The sequence below is a fragment of the Gopherus flavomarginatus genome, chromosome 10 (assembly GCF_025201925.1).
Source record: "Gopherus flavomarginatus isolate rGopFla2 chromosome 10, rGopFla2.mat.asm, whole genome shotgun sequence".
Classification (NCBI taxonomy): domain Eukaryota; kingdom Metazoa; phylum Chordata; order Testudines; family Testudinidae; genus Gopherus; species Gopherus flavomarginatus.
Window position 1 is genome coordinate 48,538,778 of NC_066626.1, and position 19,234 is coordinate 48,558,011.

General features: G+C 40.1%; 1 protein-coding gene across 4 annotated transcripts in view; it reads left to right on the forward strand.

Moving 5' to 3' along the window:
- The window catches only part of FAP (fibroblast activation protein alpha), a 53,963-nt gene extending 37,212 nt beyond the window's left edge, over nucleotides 1-16,751 (forward strand). For 2 of the 4 annotated variants that reach the window (XM_050969232.1, XM_050969235.1), the window contains 9 exons: nucleotides 788-886; nucleotides 1,702-1,771; nucleotides 2,917-3,111; nucleotides 6,604-6,658; nucleotides 11,369-11,468; nucleotides 13,801-13,865; nucleotides 14,790-14,862; nucleotides 15,138-15,211; nucleotides 16,400-16,751. In XM_050969232.1, coding sequence (XP_050825189.1) covers nucleotides 788-886; nucleotides 1,702-1,771; nucleotides 2,917-3,111; nucleotides 6,604-6,658; nucleotides 11,369-11,468; nucleotides 13,801-13,865; nucleotides 14,790-14,862; nucleotides 15,138-15,211; nucleotides 16,400-16,501 — 833 coding nt within the window. In that variant the 3' untranslated portion in view covers nucleotides 16,502-16,751. Of the gene's footprint in view, nucleotides 1-787; nucleotides 887-1,701; nucleotides 1,772-2,916; nucleotides 3,112-6,603; nucleotides 6,659-11,368; nucleotides 11,469-13,800; nucleotides 13,866-14,789; nucleotides 14,863-15,137; nucleotides 15,212-15,340; nucleotides 16,356-16,399 lie in introns of those variants that run through there. The other 2 variants (XM_050969236.1, XM_050969233.1) reach the window with 2 other exon arrangements.
- Nucleotides 16,752-19,234: the final 2,483 nt, after the last annotated feature.

Here is a 19,234-nt window from a genome sequence, read left to right on the forward strand (position 1 = left end):
GACAAAAAATTTAATGGAAGTTGTTAAAAAATCACATAAGGTTCTGTTTCAGTTTGAGGGTGAAGATTCAGGTCATAGACCCTCATTAGGTACGACATTCTATGCCCATCCCTAGTCATAAGAAAGAATTTTAGTACACAAAGTAGCTTTCAGTGGACTCCTACTGTACCAGTACTACAATCTGTGCTGGATATTAATTATACAGAAAATATAACTTTTTAAATTTACATGTCGGTATTTGGTGCTTGATCATCTAGTAAAGTTTTTCAGTAAATAAACATGGTTATATTGAGATTTGATTAGACATTAGTCTGCAAGTTACAATTCAGTGAAGTTACAGCAGAGGAAAAGATTAAAGTATTAATTCAGATGCAAAGAAGCACACTGTATCTTGCTAATATGAGACAGGATAGAGAGGCGTGTGCAGTAATCCATTATTCAGGACAATGGCTATAACTAGAGTCAACATTTGGAGAAGCATGTGTGTTGTACATAATTAACTAAATAAAAGGTAGGAAGAGTGAGGTGTGAGTGAACAAGGAGAGAAGAAATTATAGTCACACAAGATCAATTACTTTGTATCCCATACAGAATGTGTCAGTGTTCCAGTTTATATATAAATACTTCAAGTGTATGATTTTCCAATGTATGACCTTATTACCATATTTGTAAGAGTTTTCCATAGATTTTTTTTTCCGGTTTAGCCACAAACAAAACAACGGAGTCTCAATTAATAGAGAAGAGTTGAAAAGCAAATTGATCTAATATGGAAACTTCTTTTACCCAGAGATTAAAGTCCTGGAAGACAATTGGGAATTAGAATCTGCGATGGAAAACATCAGAATGCCTAAGATAGACATTAATAAACTTGAAGTGGATGGAATTAGTAAGGATTATACAACTTCTATTACACTATTTACTTTTTCTATAATTCTTACACTTATTCTGCTGTAGGAAGCATGCTCCAACAGTTATTAGAACAAGGAATTTGGAATTAGGCTTCCTGGATTGTATATCTGGTTCTGCCATGGAGTCACTATTTGACTTTGAGAAACTCGGTATCGCTATGCATCAGTTTGCCTGTCCGTGAAACAGATACAATACATCCCTACTACACAGAGGTGATGCTGTTAAGAGACTTCATTCATTAATATTTGTAAATTAACTAATTTACAAACATTTAATTGTAAATTAATTTATTTTTCTCTCACATGAGAGAGAAAAATAAAAAGCATTGTGGTATTCATAAAAAGGTAATATGTAATCTGGCATGCATGCATTGCCCATTATAATGCCTTGAGAATAGGGTCTGAATTGTGAAGGTGTTGTCATTAGTGATTTTGTAACATTATTTTATAGTGTAGTAATAAATTGGTATTGAATAGCTCACCATTGAGATAGTATTTGTCATCCTGATTTCATTTTTTTCTAGATACCTGCAGAAATTAGACCCTAATATTATTGTGTGCAGCTTAATTTAAAAAAAAAAAAAAAAACCAAAAGCCTCAACGCTTTATTTCTTCAAGATTGTTTTCAAACAGTTAAATAGGAAAAATGACTTACAATCAGTTCATGACTCACAATTCATGAATCCTGTGTCTCATTGCTTACGCATTTTCATATGCTGCTCCAATAAATAATGGCTCATACATAGAAGAATCATCTTAAACATTGAGATATTTGTAATATATCTTTTTTTAGCTTTGTGGTACAAGATGCTTCTACCTCCGCAGTTTGATAGATCCAAGAAGTATCCTCTGCTTATACAGGTGTATGTAAGATTTTCTTTTCTTTTTCCACATAATCTGCTTTATCAGAAAGGGTATTAGTTTTGACATGTCACATATAGTGCAGGATACGTGCATTAGTGTATATAACAAGCACACCAATTCTTTGGTTTTAGGCTACATTTCTGAAATAGAATCCGGATCCTATTGAAATCAATTAGAGTTTTGTTGTTGATTTCAGTGAGACTAAGATTAGTCCTTCAGAAGGAGAATAGGAATTTGTAGAATATTGCTTGGAATCAATTCCATTGCTGCTTCCATGTACCATGAGAGACTGCTTAAGATAGCACATTATGGATTTCACTGTTGTTAACTTTGGAAAGTATGATATGAGCCTATCAGATGTGGATAAGAAGAAAAAATGTAAACATTGTGGGCTAGAGATTATCCCCAGCTTTCATTCAAATGTATAAGAAGTAAAACCCTTTCTGTTGTCTTGCTTAGCTGAGTAAGGTGTGCTCAAACTATGATGCCAGGTATCAGGGAGAAAGCAGGGGCTGCTCACTTGATATTCCCCTTAGAAAGCAAGTTGGCACAAAGGGGAAAGGAGGCCTTTCCTCTTCCCCACTCACTGCTGGTCAGATTATCAGTCCAGATGCAGAGGGGTGGACTAGATCTGTATCCCAACAAGGGGTGAGGTAATTCACTCTGCCAGAACAAGGCAGAGAGGGGAGGAATTGTGACTTTGAGGCATAATATCCTCTCAAAGTTCCTCTTGGGACAATGCAGCCATGGGCCATTCTGGGCCAAATCGAAGGGCTCAACCTAGTCCTACAAGAACTGAACTGGATTACAGCTGGCAAAGTCCCACACCCATATCAGTAAAGGTCTGACTGTTTCTGTCTGTTGAATACCATGAGCCTGTTCTGCCTTATAGGAGAAGATATTCAAGGAAAATATGAGACACATGTATAACTACAGTCACTTCCAGAAATTTCCCCTCTCCAGAATTAAGACTCTGTTAGGCTGCCCACCAGGGACTATGCATTCAAGAAGTTTCTTTTATATTAAATAAGATCTGAGGTTTGAGCTTTAGTTATTCCATTATTCATGTCCTGTGTTAAATAAATGCTTTGTTTAAGATCATCCACCAAATCTAAACCTGAGATTCTGTGATTATTTCCTTTAGGTATGGAGGACCTTGCAGTCAGAATGTAAAGCACACATTTGGGATTAGCTGGATAACCTATCTTGCAAGCAGAGAGGAAATTATTGTTGTTCTTGTGGATGGCAGAGGAACAGCTTTTCAAGGTGACAAGATGCTGCATGCAGTATATCGAAAACTCGGAGTCTATGAAATTGAGGACCAAATCTCAGCAGTGAAGTGAGTATCACAGTAGGATCCAATAGAATCCCTTCCACATGTTAAGCAACACCGAAGCAGTGGTCTATGAGACAGATTAGTAGATGCATTTCAAGGTCAAGCACCACTTGGCTGATAACTGCTAAGAATGAAAATCTATATTGGGGCCCCTCACTGCCTCCAGTGGGCAAGACAAGAGATGGGACTTGTGGAGAGCAAAAATTAGAGGTACATGGTACCCAAGTGGTATCTCCTGAACCCATCACTTGATATACATAATCGCTGTAAAGGGTGCACTTAATACTGCTACTTCAATTCTTTCAGAGTAATAATGTGCGTGTCCATAATGCCCTCAGTCCTAGGATCTGAAAGCACTTGCCCATGATCAGACGTGAAGTCTGTGGTACAGCTGTACCCACATTTCTAGACTATCAGAGATCGTGTTCAGTCACAAGACCCATCTTCCTTGCCATTCCAAGGTAGCAAGAAATGACAAGAGTGCCTGGGGCCAACAGGTACTGACAGTAATCTCTCGCAGTTCCTCCCACCCATGCTGCTCTGCATCAAAGTTATCCAGACTGCAAGTGCTCCAGACAGATATATCCCTCCTGCATGGAGCCTCTGGACAGAAAGAAGGACTGAGGGTCTTATGAAAGAAGCCTCAATTTGGGATTTCAGAGTCACAAGATACAACAGCACTACCAAAGCAGGTGTTTAGAATGGGAGGAGGGTTAATGTGCTGCCCCGGGGGAGCTGTGTTGTAGGGGAGAGGGATTAATTTTTTCTTGGGGAAGGTGCCCCAAAGGGGCTGATTGATATCTAGGCAGACTTTTTTGGTGCTGTGGAGGCTGAGTGGGGGGAATGGGTGCCCCACCCAAATGATGGACCTGGCCATGAACAGCAGAGCCAGGAATAGAATCCAGGAGCCCTGACACCCATGTCCCTGCTCTATGTGCTTGAGAGCACTGCCTCTAAGTATCCTTATCTCTTCCTTCCTGTTTCTGCTTAGTGATCTCTACATTTCCTCCTTAGCTGTTATTGCATTAAGTATCGTGTTGGTATTATCCTTTTCATTGAAGACTGAAGCAGACTACCTGTTTTATCATTTCAGGCTTCTAAGTGTCATCTGTTATTTGCTTTTCTTTCCTGAAACATTGCAGCGACATAATCACTCACTTTATGAGAGCATCAAAGTTATAAATTACTTGTTATTGCTCTAAAGTGACACTCAGACGTGAAAGGGGTCGAAATCGACCTGTCAGAGACACAGTGAGGCTAAGGTGCTTCTGCAGCTGCAGTCTGGTCTGAGAGCCTGTAAAGGAATGGCTGAAATTACCACAGACTTTCCATGCAAACTTTCCCCAATTCACTGCCAGCCTCTACACCCATTTTACATTGTGTGTGGATGGCTTCTGCTTCATTTTACCAGTCTGTCCCAAGACTATGGGGCAGATTTACCAGCAAGGGCCATGCACCCTGGTGGGGGACTGCCCCAGGGAGAGAGCCCAGCATAGGAGCCCAGCTAGTAAAGGCTGCAGCAGACCTGTGCTAAATTAGTGCACCCTCTGGAAGCCCACATCCCATGTCCCTCCCAGCCAATAACTCCTAATTTGGGTGTGGTTTTGGCCACTTGTGTGGGCTTCCTGGCAAAGGAAAGTTTGCAGCTGCTGGTAGAGAGCCTGGGGTGAATCTGGCCCTATTTGGTGCATTTGTCACTATGCTTCCTGTAAATGTGGATGCGAAGATGGCTGAGAGAAAGAAAAGTGAGATTATATTGCTGAAAGGGAGAGGGGAGTTGCCCTTGGCCTACTAGTTTTTAATCTTTCTTGTGTCTTTTCCCTCCTCCTGCCTCTTCCTCCCTGTTTTACCTTATTGTGCGCTGTGATCTGCACTGATAATTCACCCACGTTTACATAACTTTTTTCCTAAGTGGTTTCTTTGGAAAGATGTCCCTGTGCACAAACCTTCCTTCCCTCTCTAGTATGTTTCCTTCAGCAGACTTCATCATTGCAGTGGGATGCAGAGACAGGAAACCCAACGCCAGTGATCTGGTTTTCCCTTCAAGCTGCTTGATGATCAAACAGAGGAGTAAGGCATAGCCCTTCCCTCCTCTCTGAGTTTTATAACATGCATCTGCAGGGAGCCTTGGGAGAACTTTTCCTTGTTATTTTTTATTACAGTGCCATGAGCATGCATGACACTTTACAGTCAAATAAAAGGGCAGGGTAGTTTAAAACCTCAGGGCCTGATCCTGTAAGGCACCTCTGGGGAGTTACAGAGCACCACTGAAAGTTGAGTATCAGAGGGGTAGCCGTGTTAGTCTGGATCTGTAAAAGCAGCAAAGAATCCTGTGGCACCTTATAGACTAACAGATGTTTTGGAGCATGAGCTTTCGTGGGTGAATACCCACTTCATCAGATGCATGTAGTGGAAATGTCCAGGGGCAGGTATATACATGCAGGCAAGCTAGAGATAATGAGTAAGTTCAATCAGGGAGGATGAGGCCCTGTTCTAGCAGTTGAGGTGTGAAAACCAAGGGAGGAGAAACTGGTTTTGTAGTTGGCAAGCCATTCACAGTCTTTGTTTAATCCTGAGCTGATGGTGTCAAATTTGCAGATGAACTGAAGCTCAGCAGTTTCTCTTTGAAGTCTGGTCCTGAAGTTTTTTTGCTGCAGGATGGCCACCTTAAGGTCTGCTATAGTGTGGCAGAACAGGGCCTCATCCTCCCTGATTGAACTTACGCATTATCTCTAGCTTGCCTGCATATATATACCTGCCCCTGGACATTTCCACTACATGCATCTGACGAAGTGGGTATTCACCCACGAAAGCTCATGCTCCAAAACATCAGTTAGTCTATAAGGTGCCACAGGATTCTTTGCTGCTTTTGCTGAAAGTTGAGTATGTTGAGCACCTTGCCAGATCAAGCCCTGATATTAGTGACAACACAGAGAAGGCTGGCATTAAGAAAAGAGTGACTGGAATAATGGGAGAAGAGGAGTAAAAATAATGAAAGATCAGGAGATATATTTACTGGTCTGTATGCATCTTATTAACTCCTTTAAAATCTCTTTATATAGGTAGATTTAAATTGGGAACACAGTCAGGAATGAAGGCCAAAGGGGGTATCAATGATTTCTGAGTGTGTCTTCTTTAGTTACTCTTCCATGCTGTGATCAGTACTCCCCCTGGGCTCCTTAAGCATTGCTTTCAGCTATGCCGTGGCCTCTCTACATAGATGACAATAAATGTACATTTAAACATTATGAGTAAAAAGTAAACAAAAGGATATTTCATTGATTCAGGAGGTCAGACAGATGGGCCTTAAAATCCATGAAGCTGTGACTTGGTCCTTTGTAGAAATCAGATATGCTTTCTGTTCTTAGTGGTACGCTAACGTGTCTGGGAAGCACGAAAGAAGCTTGACCTCTCTTTTTATTAACTACATGTAATGTAAATTATCCTATTGGGTGATAAGAATAGCTTTATAATTGTGATTTTTCTTTTAAATAGAAAATTTATAGAAATGGGTTTTGTTGATGAAAAAAGAATAGCAGTATGGGGCTGGGTAAGTAGTTGCTGTTGTTTTTGGTATTTCCTTATTTACCTTTCTTAATCTTACTGCAGTCAGTGTTTTCTAAGATTCATCCTTGTTTTCCACAAAGTCTCCCTAAAGCTACTTCTCTAAACTTTTGTCATAGTAAACAAAATTTCAGAATCAGATTCAGTGAGGATTTTCAAACCCTTTGAGAAGCCTTACTGATTTTCAGGAAGACCTAGGCTGAATTTTGAGTAGATCTCAGCTGCAAATATGGTTTTAGGTTGAAACCAGGCAAAGCTTAGAAGTTTCATTGGGCTTCACTGCTAGTAATGGCGTTTGTTTGAACATGATACTCACATCAAAATTCAAGAAGTGTGAATTTATGTGATCTGAAATTAAAAAAAAACACAACAGAATCCCATTAATCCCTTTGATCTGAAACCACTGACTTTGGCATCACTCTGACTTCCTGTACTTCCTGATTTTTTCTGGCCTGGAAATAGTGCATGGAGTTGAACTTCAGAGAAAATGAAGTGCACCAAACCTCTTTCCCAAACTAGATTTGTTTCTTTTACTGAAGAAGTGAAAGGCTGAGGGCTGCACATGCTGAGGGCTAGGGGACTCCAAGTAGGGATGGGCAAACTACATTGGATGAGCTAAGAATCAGGCCAAACCATCAGCTAGAACTTGAATCAAACCTAAATCTTTCAAGGTTTGGAAAAGGTTCTTTGTCTTTGTTTGACTTTTCCTGTGCCTTTGCTCTTCCTGATTGGGTTTGGGACCAGTGAAATACACAAGGAAAGTAATTTTCACTGCATTTCTAGGCCAGTGAAAGCCAGGAAATATTGGGGATCTTCCATAACTTATTGTTATATTATCCTTCATTTTTAAAGGGACATAATCGTAAACTAACCTCTTATTGGCCAGATTCTGCCAGCCCTACTTACACTGAGAAGTATCTTAGGGTGCCTGAGGGTCAGATTTCTAGAACAGAATCTGCCTTTAACAGAAGAGATAGAAACAATTATAATCATTGTCTTTCCTTTGTTACCATTCAAACTTCAGGATAAGATCCTGGTGTTGAAAGTAGTGTTTAAGAGTAAAGGATGAGCAGTGTCCCAACAGTAACAGACTGCAGTAGCTAGAACACCTTATGGACTAAACTGGGATGTTAGCCACCAATTAATTGATTCTTTCCAACGTTTTTCTATTTATAAATGTTGATTTTTCTCTGATTATCTTTCAAAAAGAGTTCTCTTTAAACAGACTGTTTTTTTGCTAGAATTCTTCTAGTCAGTCATTGTTCAATTTTTCTTTTGTTTTTCCTTGGCCCAGTTGCCCCATGAGCAGCTTACCTAGAACCACGTTACAGGACAGAACTTGAAGATTCAGTTGAACAGTAACAAACAAAAGTGGCTGATATGAGATGATATGTGAACAGGGCTGCTAACAGCTTTGTATGAAGTTTATATTAACTAATATTTTAGGTACTGTGATCATACACCAATGCAAAATACCTAGATACAATTCAATGCAGTAAAATGTAATTAAATGATATCTCTATTTATGAGTAGGTAATTCTGATATAACACTTAATATTTTGGGGGCAAATCCTTATGTTTCTGAACTGAAAAAATATATATTTTTTAAAACCAAGATGCATTTTATTTAAATAAATAAAATTACAAGTTTCTCATACAAATGATGGAGACAAGGTGGGGAGGTAATATCTTTTATTGGGCCAGCTTCTGTTCGTGAAAAGAGACAAGCTTTTGAGTTTACACAGAGCTCTTATTCAAGTGTTTAAGCGCAAAAGCTTCTCTCTTTCATCAACAGAGTTTGGTCCAATAAAAGATATTACCTCCTCCACCTTGTTTCTCTCATATTCTAAGACCAACATTGCAACCTTACAAATGATGACATTTGACCGGACTGAAGTATCATGGTCCAACATTAGATGCATTCTTAAAATAATGGCACTAATGCACAAGCATTTAGTCTTTATATGTTAAGGAGGAAGCTGTCATTTTCTCACTCAGTCCACCCAAAAGGCTCTAGAGAGCTAATATATTTCAATAGAATTGGAAATGCATTCCTCTTTTGTACCTAAATGTCCCTGTTCATAGTCTGCATGTGCTGGCAGGTATGCATTATGTTTTTCACTTTTTCAGACTCGCCAATCTCTCCTGGACAGCAAAAGCTTGTAAAAAACTGTTAAAGCAATTCAGGCTTAAACTTCACCTCTTAACCTGCTATAGCACAATAATCTTCCTACTACTGGTTCCTTATTTTCTGGCCTTGCTATGCTGATTTCTGATTTGGATAAATTCCCCTTAAGTTAGCTGAAAAATAATTGCATAAGTTCTCTGCTATATCCTTATCTGTTGCTTCTAGTTATTCCTCACTCTCATTTCAAGTTGGATACTATTTAGAAGGGCGTGGGGAGTTGCTTTATTTTTGATATGCAATATGATTAAAACCAATACATTCATTAATTTCTAAACTTCCCTTTATATTTTGAACACAGAGGATGAGAACCTGCAGGATTCTGAACAAGTCCCTTTGGCCCCTACTCCCCTCTCCTGGCTTCTGTCACTCCCCCCTCCTCCAGAAAGAATGGAAATCCTTTATCCTCCTTAGCTGTTCATCCAAGCGCTCATGCTCCCTCAGTCACACATTCTGCTCCCCGCATCCCTATCAAGCAGGCCAAATGCCTACACACCCAGTATCAACTGTTCTCAGCTGCCAGCTCCACCTCTTTGCACAGAACCTTTCCGAACTCCAGGCTGATTCTTCCCCTTGCCTGCTCTCCAAATATGAACAAATTCTCCTCTGCTGGTTCCTAGCCTGAGGATCAGGCCGGGAACCAGCAGCAGGAGGGAGGTGGAGGAATTGCTTGCCCCACAGAGTTTTGACAGCTGGCAGCTGATCCTTTAAGAAGGGTGGGTGGGTTTCAGGAACAGGAAATTATGCAACCACGTGGACTGGCCATCATGTGTTCAATTATGTGTTTGAGGTAGTCAGTACTGAGGCATCAGGTTCTAAGCTTCTTTATTTGGATAGGATGCCAAACAGAACTCAGCTTCCCCACTTTTCTGGTGTTTAACATCCAGAGACTGGAGTCGTTCTGTTTTCTAGAGACCTTAGAAATGAAACTTGATGCTGAATGAAATAGAGTGCGAATGACATGGGGCCAGATCCTGGCCTAAATGAAGGTCCTTTCTCTCCAATCTTGAATGGAGTAATAAATAATACTCAAAGGTTACTTTATATTTCCTATCCCCAATATTCCTGTAATAGCATCTGAATCTGAGAGATGCTTAGTACCTGTAGCTCATTATCAGACCCTCAGTCTGTTAGAAACAAACAAACAAAAAAAAAATCACATCGTAACATCTTGTAAATAAAAGCTTCCTATCTCTCTTCCTCTGAACGTAAAATTATTTTGTTTACCTCAGCAGTTAGCTTATTAAGACAGACGGGAGACTTCGGTCAGTTTTTTAATGAGTTGCAAGAATATTTTCCTCACCCTTGCAGAAAAGAATCTAAAAATCTTGAAGAAAACATATCAGAATCATATACAGGGATAGACAAAGGTAGAGTATTTTCCCTTTATTGCTGAGAAAACACAAATTTCAGTCCAGTCAGGCTTTCTAGTTAGTATAATTAGTTGACATTTTTCTCTCTAAACTGGTTTTTGGTGGAAATTTGGGGTTTTGACTGTGACTTTTTTGTGAAAAGTTTTTTTTTCCATGAAAAAGTTCCACTTTTTGTTGGAAACACAAACACTTAAAACCAGGGTAAAAAAAAATCTATTTTAAAAAATGTTGCTGACATGCTTCATGGGAATGATAGTTCGGATGCCTCATTACCCCAGTTCTCCCTGTGGGTCAGGTCCTTTAGTTGGATTACATCTGTTATAATATGCCACTAACAGGGATTTCCAGAATGCACCATAATAACTCAGCAAGAAGGGAGACTGTGGTGAATTTTGGGAGATGTAGTCTGCCCAGAGAGCCTGGCCCATAGAGGATCATAGAGACATGAGATACACGGTTCCCATGAAGCACTGCAGCAGCATTTCCAAATCAAAATATTTGGTTTTCAGCTGAAATTTTTTGCTTTTCAGATAGAAATTTTTGGCTTGGAATTTTTTGCTGAAAAGTCTAACTTTGCCATAGGAAATTTTGACTAAAATGATTTTTTTTTCCATTTCTGTCAAAATTTTCTGCTAGGAAAAAAGAGTTCCAGCCAGCTCTACTGGGCAGCTCTGCAGCACATGGACATTCTTAAGGCATTTAGCAAAAGCCTGACCTTTCCGTGGGGTATTGTAGTCTACTTTAAAGCCAATATCCATATCTTTCCACAACTTGTTGTCCACGGCCTCACATATCGGGCTGATTCAATATAAAAAAAATTAGCAGAAAATTCCATTTTTGGCTAGGTAATTCAGTAGGTGAGGAATACTGGGATTTGTCCTGAACCAGGGTCCCCGATGAAGCAGTAACATAGATGGTAGGAAGAGATTTAGTGATAAGATAGAATTGTCTTGTCCTTTTGTTCCTCACAAGGAGTCAGCCAGACTCAGTTTCTGCTGAAAGTAAAACCTCTAGTTGCTTTGCCCCATGCTATTAAAGCAAATGTTTCCTCTGAATGTAATGTTTTGTTACTTGGATTCTCAGAGAACAAAGAAATAGCTACCTGCACAGCATTAACCTGCCTGTGATTTCTCTCCAGTCCTATGGTGGATATGTAACTTCTCTGGCACTTGGATCTGGCAGTGGAGTATTTAAATGTGGAATAGCAGTGGCTCCTGTCTCCAGCTGGGAATATTACGGTATAGAAACATTTAATAAACACTGACTCAGAAAGCATGACGTTATTGCAAGAGCTCAACAACTTGAAACCTTAAAGAAAATAAATTGTCATCACCAAAATAAAATTCTTCAAAGCTTGTATTTAATCCTTTCTCTGCTGCCAATAGCTGCACCCAGCCTTTTGGAATAAATACTGTGATCTGGCAGAAGGTTTGCTAATCTCATTTGTGAATCCGTGAAGCCCACTAGGCATTCCATATGCATTCAGTTATGTGCTGGATGGGGCTTCCTGGAACTTCTTGTAAAGTCTGCCACTGAATTGAGGGGACAACTTTGAGGTGATTTCTCTGCCTTTGAGGGAGTCACCACTCTCTAGAAATCCCTTCTAGAAATCACTTATCCTTGAGCTCATAAAAATATTTCTGAAGGACAATTTTTTGCTTTTGAGATGGAAAGTTTGTACCAGATCTCCAGTATTTTCAAATATTTTTCCTAGCAGGACTTCCCATGAAGATTCTCAACCACTGCCCCCATTTTCTGGCACACAAGTTGAATGCCATGTTGCATTAATCACAGAATATCAGAATTGGAAGGGACCTCAAAGGTCATCTAGTCCAACCCCCTGCTCAAAGCAGGACCACTACCCAGACAGATTTTTTGCCCCAGATCCCTAAATGACCCCCTCAAAGATTGAGTTCACAACCCTGGATTTAGCAGGCCAATGCTCAAACAGCTGAGCTATCCCTCCCTCTGTCTATTGTGTTCTCATTTACTCAAAGCATCCTTGACATCATGCTGATCCTGTACAGGGGTCTTACATGTAACTACACTCAGTGTGAATGTAATGCCTCTTGTTAGGAGGGTATGGTATCAGCCACCGTTATGCAAGCACTCTTGCTCAAAAAATTGCCTGTGACATCACAGCTTGATCCATTATTGCCCAATATGTCCCCCCTCCCCTTTCTGGAGAAAGTTATTGAAAAAGTGGTGTTGCAGCACTGCAGTTGTATTGTGATTCCACAGATTTCCATGAGCCCCCCAAGATTAGCTACAAACGTATATGTGGCACACAGATGGCACTGCCCTAGGACATTGATTGTTTATTTCTCCCTAGACACAGTTAGATATGTGTACTGATTGTATTAGATCTGTCAGCAGTCTCTGATAACACTGACCATAAATTATCATTGACTATCCTGTGGGCCTTTGCAGAGGCAGATGGAATGGCTGCATAATAATTTCTAGCCTTTCTTCCCAAAAGGGTAGTCACTGAGTAATTGTTCTTCCCTCCTACCTGGATTGAGCTTCAGCAACTTTTATTTAATGATGGTTCTCCCACTGGGAAACATGGGACCCTGCTCCAGTGAGAGAAAGGAGGCTGTAAACTGTATCCTTTCTCCAAAACCTTGTGCCATTCATAGCTAGTCAGTTAATGACAAAATGCTACCATCTTCCAGCTCACGGATTCTCATTCTCCTCAACTGTGTGGTGCACATTACAGTAGGAACTCCATAGCATTTCACTAAACAGCCTGGCAGCCATAGAAGAGCACTTGTAAAGGTGTCTTGAGTGGGCCCTTAAGCAGTAAGGTGCCCCAGCTGAAAGTCTCAGATGCAGAGATGTTTGCTCTCACCCATGTCCCTATGTCAGTCAAAGACTAAGAAAGCAAAGAAACCACAGCATCTGGTGTCAGTAAAAAATGGACAAAGACCTGAATATCCTGTGCACAGGGTTTTATACCGCTGCCTATGTCTCCCATTCTCCCACAGTGTCTGCATACACATTGAACAGGAAGGGTCACCAGGATGAAATCCTAAGGGACTCTTCCTTGCTTCTGAGTATAAAGTAATGTGTTGGTTACAATAAAGCTTTTGATAGTCTCTCTTGTGTGTCCCCTTGTGGCAGTAGATATGTGCTGGGTTACTCTAGCTATTGGTTCCTGGAATTTATCCTACTAGCTAAAGCAATCTCAGCCTTTGTCTATGGGACTGGGTGTTCCAGGTAGACTGCCAAAGCTTACGTTTGATAGCTCTCAGGTCATGGTACACAACTTACCTGTTATCTCAGCCCTTTTGTTAGGTCACTCTGGGTTGGGTATTTCTGCAGGGGCAGATAAAGTGGCAGTATATTCATCAATTCATCTTCATCAGTGATTTTTGTATGTAGCTGGTTTTAGTGTAGCGTGAGGCAGCCAGGAACTACAGTGATGGATGCCACAGAACTAGTCTAAAACAAGTAATACACTTAGGCTGTATTAATGGAACTGTGTGTAGTTTAAACACATATTCATTGTATTCAACCATTAGATGTGAATATATTTTGTCTACAGCTCTTTTTTTTTTTATATAATAGCATCCATCTACACAGAGCGATTTATGGGTCTTCCAACTGAGTCAGATAATCTCAAACACTACAAAGTAAGAATTCTCTTCATTGCATTTGTTTTCCTCAAACTTAGAATCACATTAGCAGGGAGGAAGGGAGTAGTGGGGAAGAGAAATAATCTTCTAGTCCTTGTACTATCAGCCCTATAAGCAGTGAGAGCTACTAGCATGGAATTCACCTGCCTATAGTTTACTCTTTTCTCCTATATTTAATAGTCTTAAATATTCTATGTTTAAGGGTCCTTGTTGTTCCATTGGAACAGACAGGATCAGTTCAGATAATGCTGCTTAATTTCAGCATCGGAGGCGGGGGCCCCCACCAGTTATAGGTTTAAATTATGATGATTACTGGTCGTTGTTGGGACTACTTAGTGTGGAACGCAAGCTGCTTTGTGAAGACTGTGGTGAAATGACACAAACCCCCTAGGTAATCAGATAATCGCCCCTAAATGGGGGCACATTGCTGGTTCCTAAAGATTTAACAGGAAATTTCCATCCTTTATTCATTCCCCTGATTCCCTCCACAAACATACATACCAGAACACAGTTAGGGCCTGGTCCAAATCCCACTGAAGTCAGTGAAAAGGCTCTTACTGACTTAATTAGGCTTTGGGTTAGGCCCTTAATGCTCATTTCCAAACCCCATCCAAATGGCAGAAACTCCTCATCCCAAACTCCTCTGGCAGAGCATTTTGGTGTAAGAGGAATGGCATTGCGGCCAGTGGGAGGGATAGGGAGGGGGCTTGAGATTTGTGTCAACTAGCCCTGGGAAAAGCCTAGAGAATATATTTGGCTTTCATTCCAAGCCCAGAGAGTAATAAATAATCACTACTGTCTTTATAGTGCCAGTTTATATGATGATTCAGTTAGTTTTATACTATGCAATGAAAGCCTTTTACCTACGTGACTAAGTGGTCTAAATAGCAGCTGCTGAAGTGTTCATTTTTCCCTGAACAGAATTCAACTGTGATGGCGAGAGCAGAGAATTTCCGAAACGTGGAATATCTTCTCATCCATGGAACAGCAGATGGTGAGGTTTACCAAAGGCAGTTCAAATACAGAGTGACAACCTCTTTGTTTGAGAAACGTTAAGCATCTTTCTTTGACTTTGATTAGAGTCAGTACTTAGATGTTTGGTCCATTTCCATAGGGTATATAAAGAGTTGCTTACTCATTGTTAGTAATGTCAATTGTATCACTCGATAATCGATGGACTGAACTTAATGCACTGTAGCTTTAAGCTGTCTGGTATTTACCAGATTTTAATAACCCACTCTTCCGTTTTTGTTCTGTTCCCTTTTCCAGATAATGTACATTTCCAGAACTCAGCACAGATCTCTAAAGCTTTGGTTAACGCACAGGTGGATTTCCAGGCAATGGTAGATAACAACAGACTATTTTTCTTTTAAGCATTGGCTTATAATTCCTCTTACATCTGGGGACATTTTTAAGATGCTCACTTTAGCCCAGTGAGTCCCATAGTGTAGCTTGTGGTCTGGGGAACACAGATAATGTACATTTCCAGAACTCAGGCATCTAGATAGTAGGTCCAGAGGGAGAAGAGAACAAGTTATCAGGGAAGCCTATGCAGGGCAGCAGGGGCAGAGAGAACAGAACAGACAGGAGGGTGGAAAGGATGAAAGAAGAGCAAAAGGGAGGCCAAATGGACAAAACATTTATTGCATCCATGCCAAGCTTTGCTTCTTCTATACCCTTCAGTCCTGGGCTACTGAAAAATACACCAGCCTTGTCCCTGTCCTACCTCTGTCCATGAGCTCCCACACACATGAGTACACCAGAAACCGCCATGGCACTTGGGTTTGTGGCACTCCATAAACGTATGGACCATTGTGTGGACTTCAGATATCCTGCATTCCCCACCAATACAGAAAAAAATTGCTGGTTCTGCTGTATTTGCAGAGAAGAGAAGGACCTGGCCTTAAAAAAACAATACTTTGGATTTTGGAGTGTCTTTATGACACCTGGATGGAAATAACTTAAGGCAAGTTGTCCAATTAAAAATAAGTGAAAATAATTGCTGCTGTTCCAAGGTATAACATAATCCCCCTAAGTCACTGTTCTCAGGATGCTGTATATAATGCCTATGGCACTGATATAATGCTGAATAATTTGGACAGAACTCCACAATTTTTAGGCAAGGACTGTTTGGTGAGAGTAAAACATTGCTAGCCAATGTTTTCTTAACAATCCTACTGCTAAGAACATGCAATACATGCCAAGGACTCTTGTCCCTGAGGGCCTCTTGAAGTGTTTTTGCTCTGGCTTGATGCCACTAACTCACCAGACAGCCACTCGGACTGACAAATCACAGATTATTTAGAAACTTTGTTCAATGAGAATATGAATATAATGAAAACTGATCAAAAATAATTAACACGAAAAGAACAAAGATCTACCAAGTCACTGCCCATTTGCCTTTGTGAGGCACCTTGCAACCTTAATGGGGTTATAATAATAATTAATAAAGATCAAGCTTCTGGATTGTTTAATTACTGTAGGATGGAGAAATCAAGTGTGCTTTGTTGGGTTATTTTCTTCTTTTTCAGTGGTACACTGATCAGGACCATGGAATTCCAGGCCTTTCAAGTAAACATCTTTACACCCATATGACCCACTTCCTCAAACAATGTTTTTCCCTGTCAGAGTAACAAAGGTATTCTCAGCACAATGAAGCATCTTATACATGTCTGAGAGCTAGACGTTCCTTGATGTAATGCAGTTGTAACTGTGCACTGATTAAGTATATTCTGCAGGCGGATTAATAGTTAAAGATTAAGATACTTTTAATTTGGAGTTTACATATGTTACTGATGTTGTATAATTGCAGATAATGTACCACTACAGGTTTGGGCACATTTAACACCGGCTTGATAGAAAAAAATAAACCAGAATTTAAAATGCTATGTTTGATTATTGTTATCTTGCATAAAATTCATGTTCTGGGTTCTGGTTCATGTTCCAGAGATAGATGCTCATTTGGGAAGAAGACGTAAAGCGGATTGAATATGCTTGCTTAGTTACATTAATAACAGTTGAGAGAGCAATGTGATTTGCTAATTAATGTCCCAACCACAGTAACCGGGGCAAAACCTAGTGCTGGGTGTACCACACCAAGTTTGGAATTGCAGTTTGTATAATCATCCTGAAGCTTAGATGCTTGTCCAAAGTTTAGTCAGTGCTGGTGGCTTTGAAATCCTGAGTTCCAAAGAAGAGTCTTTTCCTGGGATTTCCACTGCTTCCTAGCGTGAGTGAGGTCAGCAGCTTGGTGTTTCTGGTCTTCATGTGGGCTGATATGAAAACATTCACAGAGGCTTGGGTTTTGTTTTTTGTTTACCAAACCTTTTGAAACTCAAACCAAGTTTCAGTTTGGGTTCATTTTAAGGGATTGAAGAAGTAGGCTCAGCACAGTTATTTTATCCCAACAGTTGTTTCCATTCTTATGCAGAACTTGCTAGCCACATTATGTGTATCCAGTGACCAAATTCATAGCAGAGGCATCATTTTCATGAAGTTTCAATGGGCATCTCCTTGCTGGGACCCCCATTTTACAGGTGGGGAACTGAGGCACAGAGTTCCCAGGGTCACACAGGAAGTCCATGGTGGAGTAAGGAATTGAATCTGGGTGTCCTATGTCCCAGAATAGTGCCCCAGCCACTGGGCCATTCTTCCTCTCTGCTAGCCAGTTAGCCTCCCTCAAGTTTCTAACTGTAATAGCACCACTGAACTGAATCTCTAATACTATTCAGTCAAAAATGAGAAGAATCATTCAGTTTTTTCTCACTTTGTTTTCAATTAATGTTAATTCACTTAAAACAGATTTTTCAAAAGATATCCCAATGATACTTGGGCCCTGATTCACCACTGCATGACTCCAGTTTAACACTGGTGCAACTTCACTGAAATCAGTGTAACTGAAGGTGCACTGTGGTGACCATAAAAGTTTTGGGCCCTGCTTCGCTCTCAATGTTTGGGGGGATGCTGCTTGGCAAGAGTCCTTTTACAGGGTGCAGACTTGGGAAGTGTCACCTCTCCCTTTCAAAAGAAACCTAGTCAATTTCTAGAGGATGTTCAGAAATCAACTAAATAAAAATATGAAAAATGGAATCTGTGAGGAAAAGTGAAGTGAACTTGGCAAAGAGAAGCTAGAAGGATAACATAACTATCTATAGATACACAAAATGATGTTATAAAGATGATACTCATTGCTAGTCCATGAGAACAGAATCTGGAATAATGGACAGAAGACAAAGAAGGAAAACTTTATGGTATATATTTAGAAAACACCCTAAATTCACGTTTCCTGGCATGGACAAGGTCACTACCATGATACGCATTTAGTGGGTCTCTTTGTTATGAATTTGTACACAGCCTAGCCCAGTGGGTTTATTGTCTATCTTTGGGGTCCCTCAGCACTTCCACAATGCAAATAAACATCAACAACAACAATAAAAGGGAACTGGGCTTTGAAATCACTACCAGTGGGGACATTCGAGCCCTAGACTAAGCATTCATCAATAGGGATGATACGAGAATTAAATCAAACCTACCATTATGCAGGGAAATGGACAAGTTGTTCTACTAGAGTAGAACCAGTGCAAACCAAATAATTCTATGATCATACTTGCATAGGAGTTACCATACTGTATCAGACCCAGGGTCCATCTTATCCAGCTTCTTGTCTTCAACAGTAGCCAGCGTACCATGCTTTAGAGGAAGGTGCAAGAAACCTTGAGATGAGCAGTTATGGACTAACCTGCCAATAGGGAAAGCTTTTGTCTAACCCTGTCTGCTAGTGCCTTAGATTTCTTTGTGGGAAAGCAAAGACCTTAATTTAACTAAAATGACAAAAATACAGGATTTGTCCAATGGAGTTAAAAGGTGGAAGCAAACTTCGGTAAAACAACTCCCTTTGTTTTGTGGATGGCGATAACAAATCTGATTTTCCTCATATAAAAAGATTCTTCTGAGAAAGATAAATCTTTGTGTAAATGTTGTTGCCAAGCTGTTTGTAATGGTTAAATTATACTTTGATGGGAACTCTCCAGAAAATATTCAGTTCAGTTAAGGTTTTTTTGGAAACACTCCAATTAAGTGACGTTAATGAGCTTTTTGTTGGTAATGTAATTAAAATTCAGCTGTTCTAATTGTAAAAAGGAAAAAATTATAGCTCTGAGAAAGTTAACAGTAAAATAAGCAAATATAACATGAAGCAGGGCTAATTAAATGGTGATTATATGGGCCTCTGTGAGTGTTCTACTGACAACAGTACTTTCAATAATGGGTAATTTCACAAAAGAGGAATATGAGTCAGTTGAATTTATTAGGACCTAATTCTCAACTCTCTTACAGTGGTGTAACTCCAGAGAAGCCACTGTAAAATG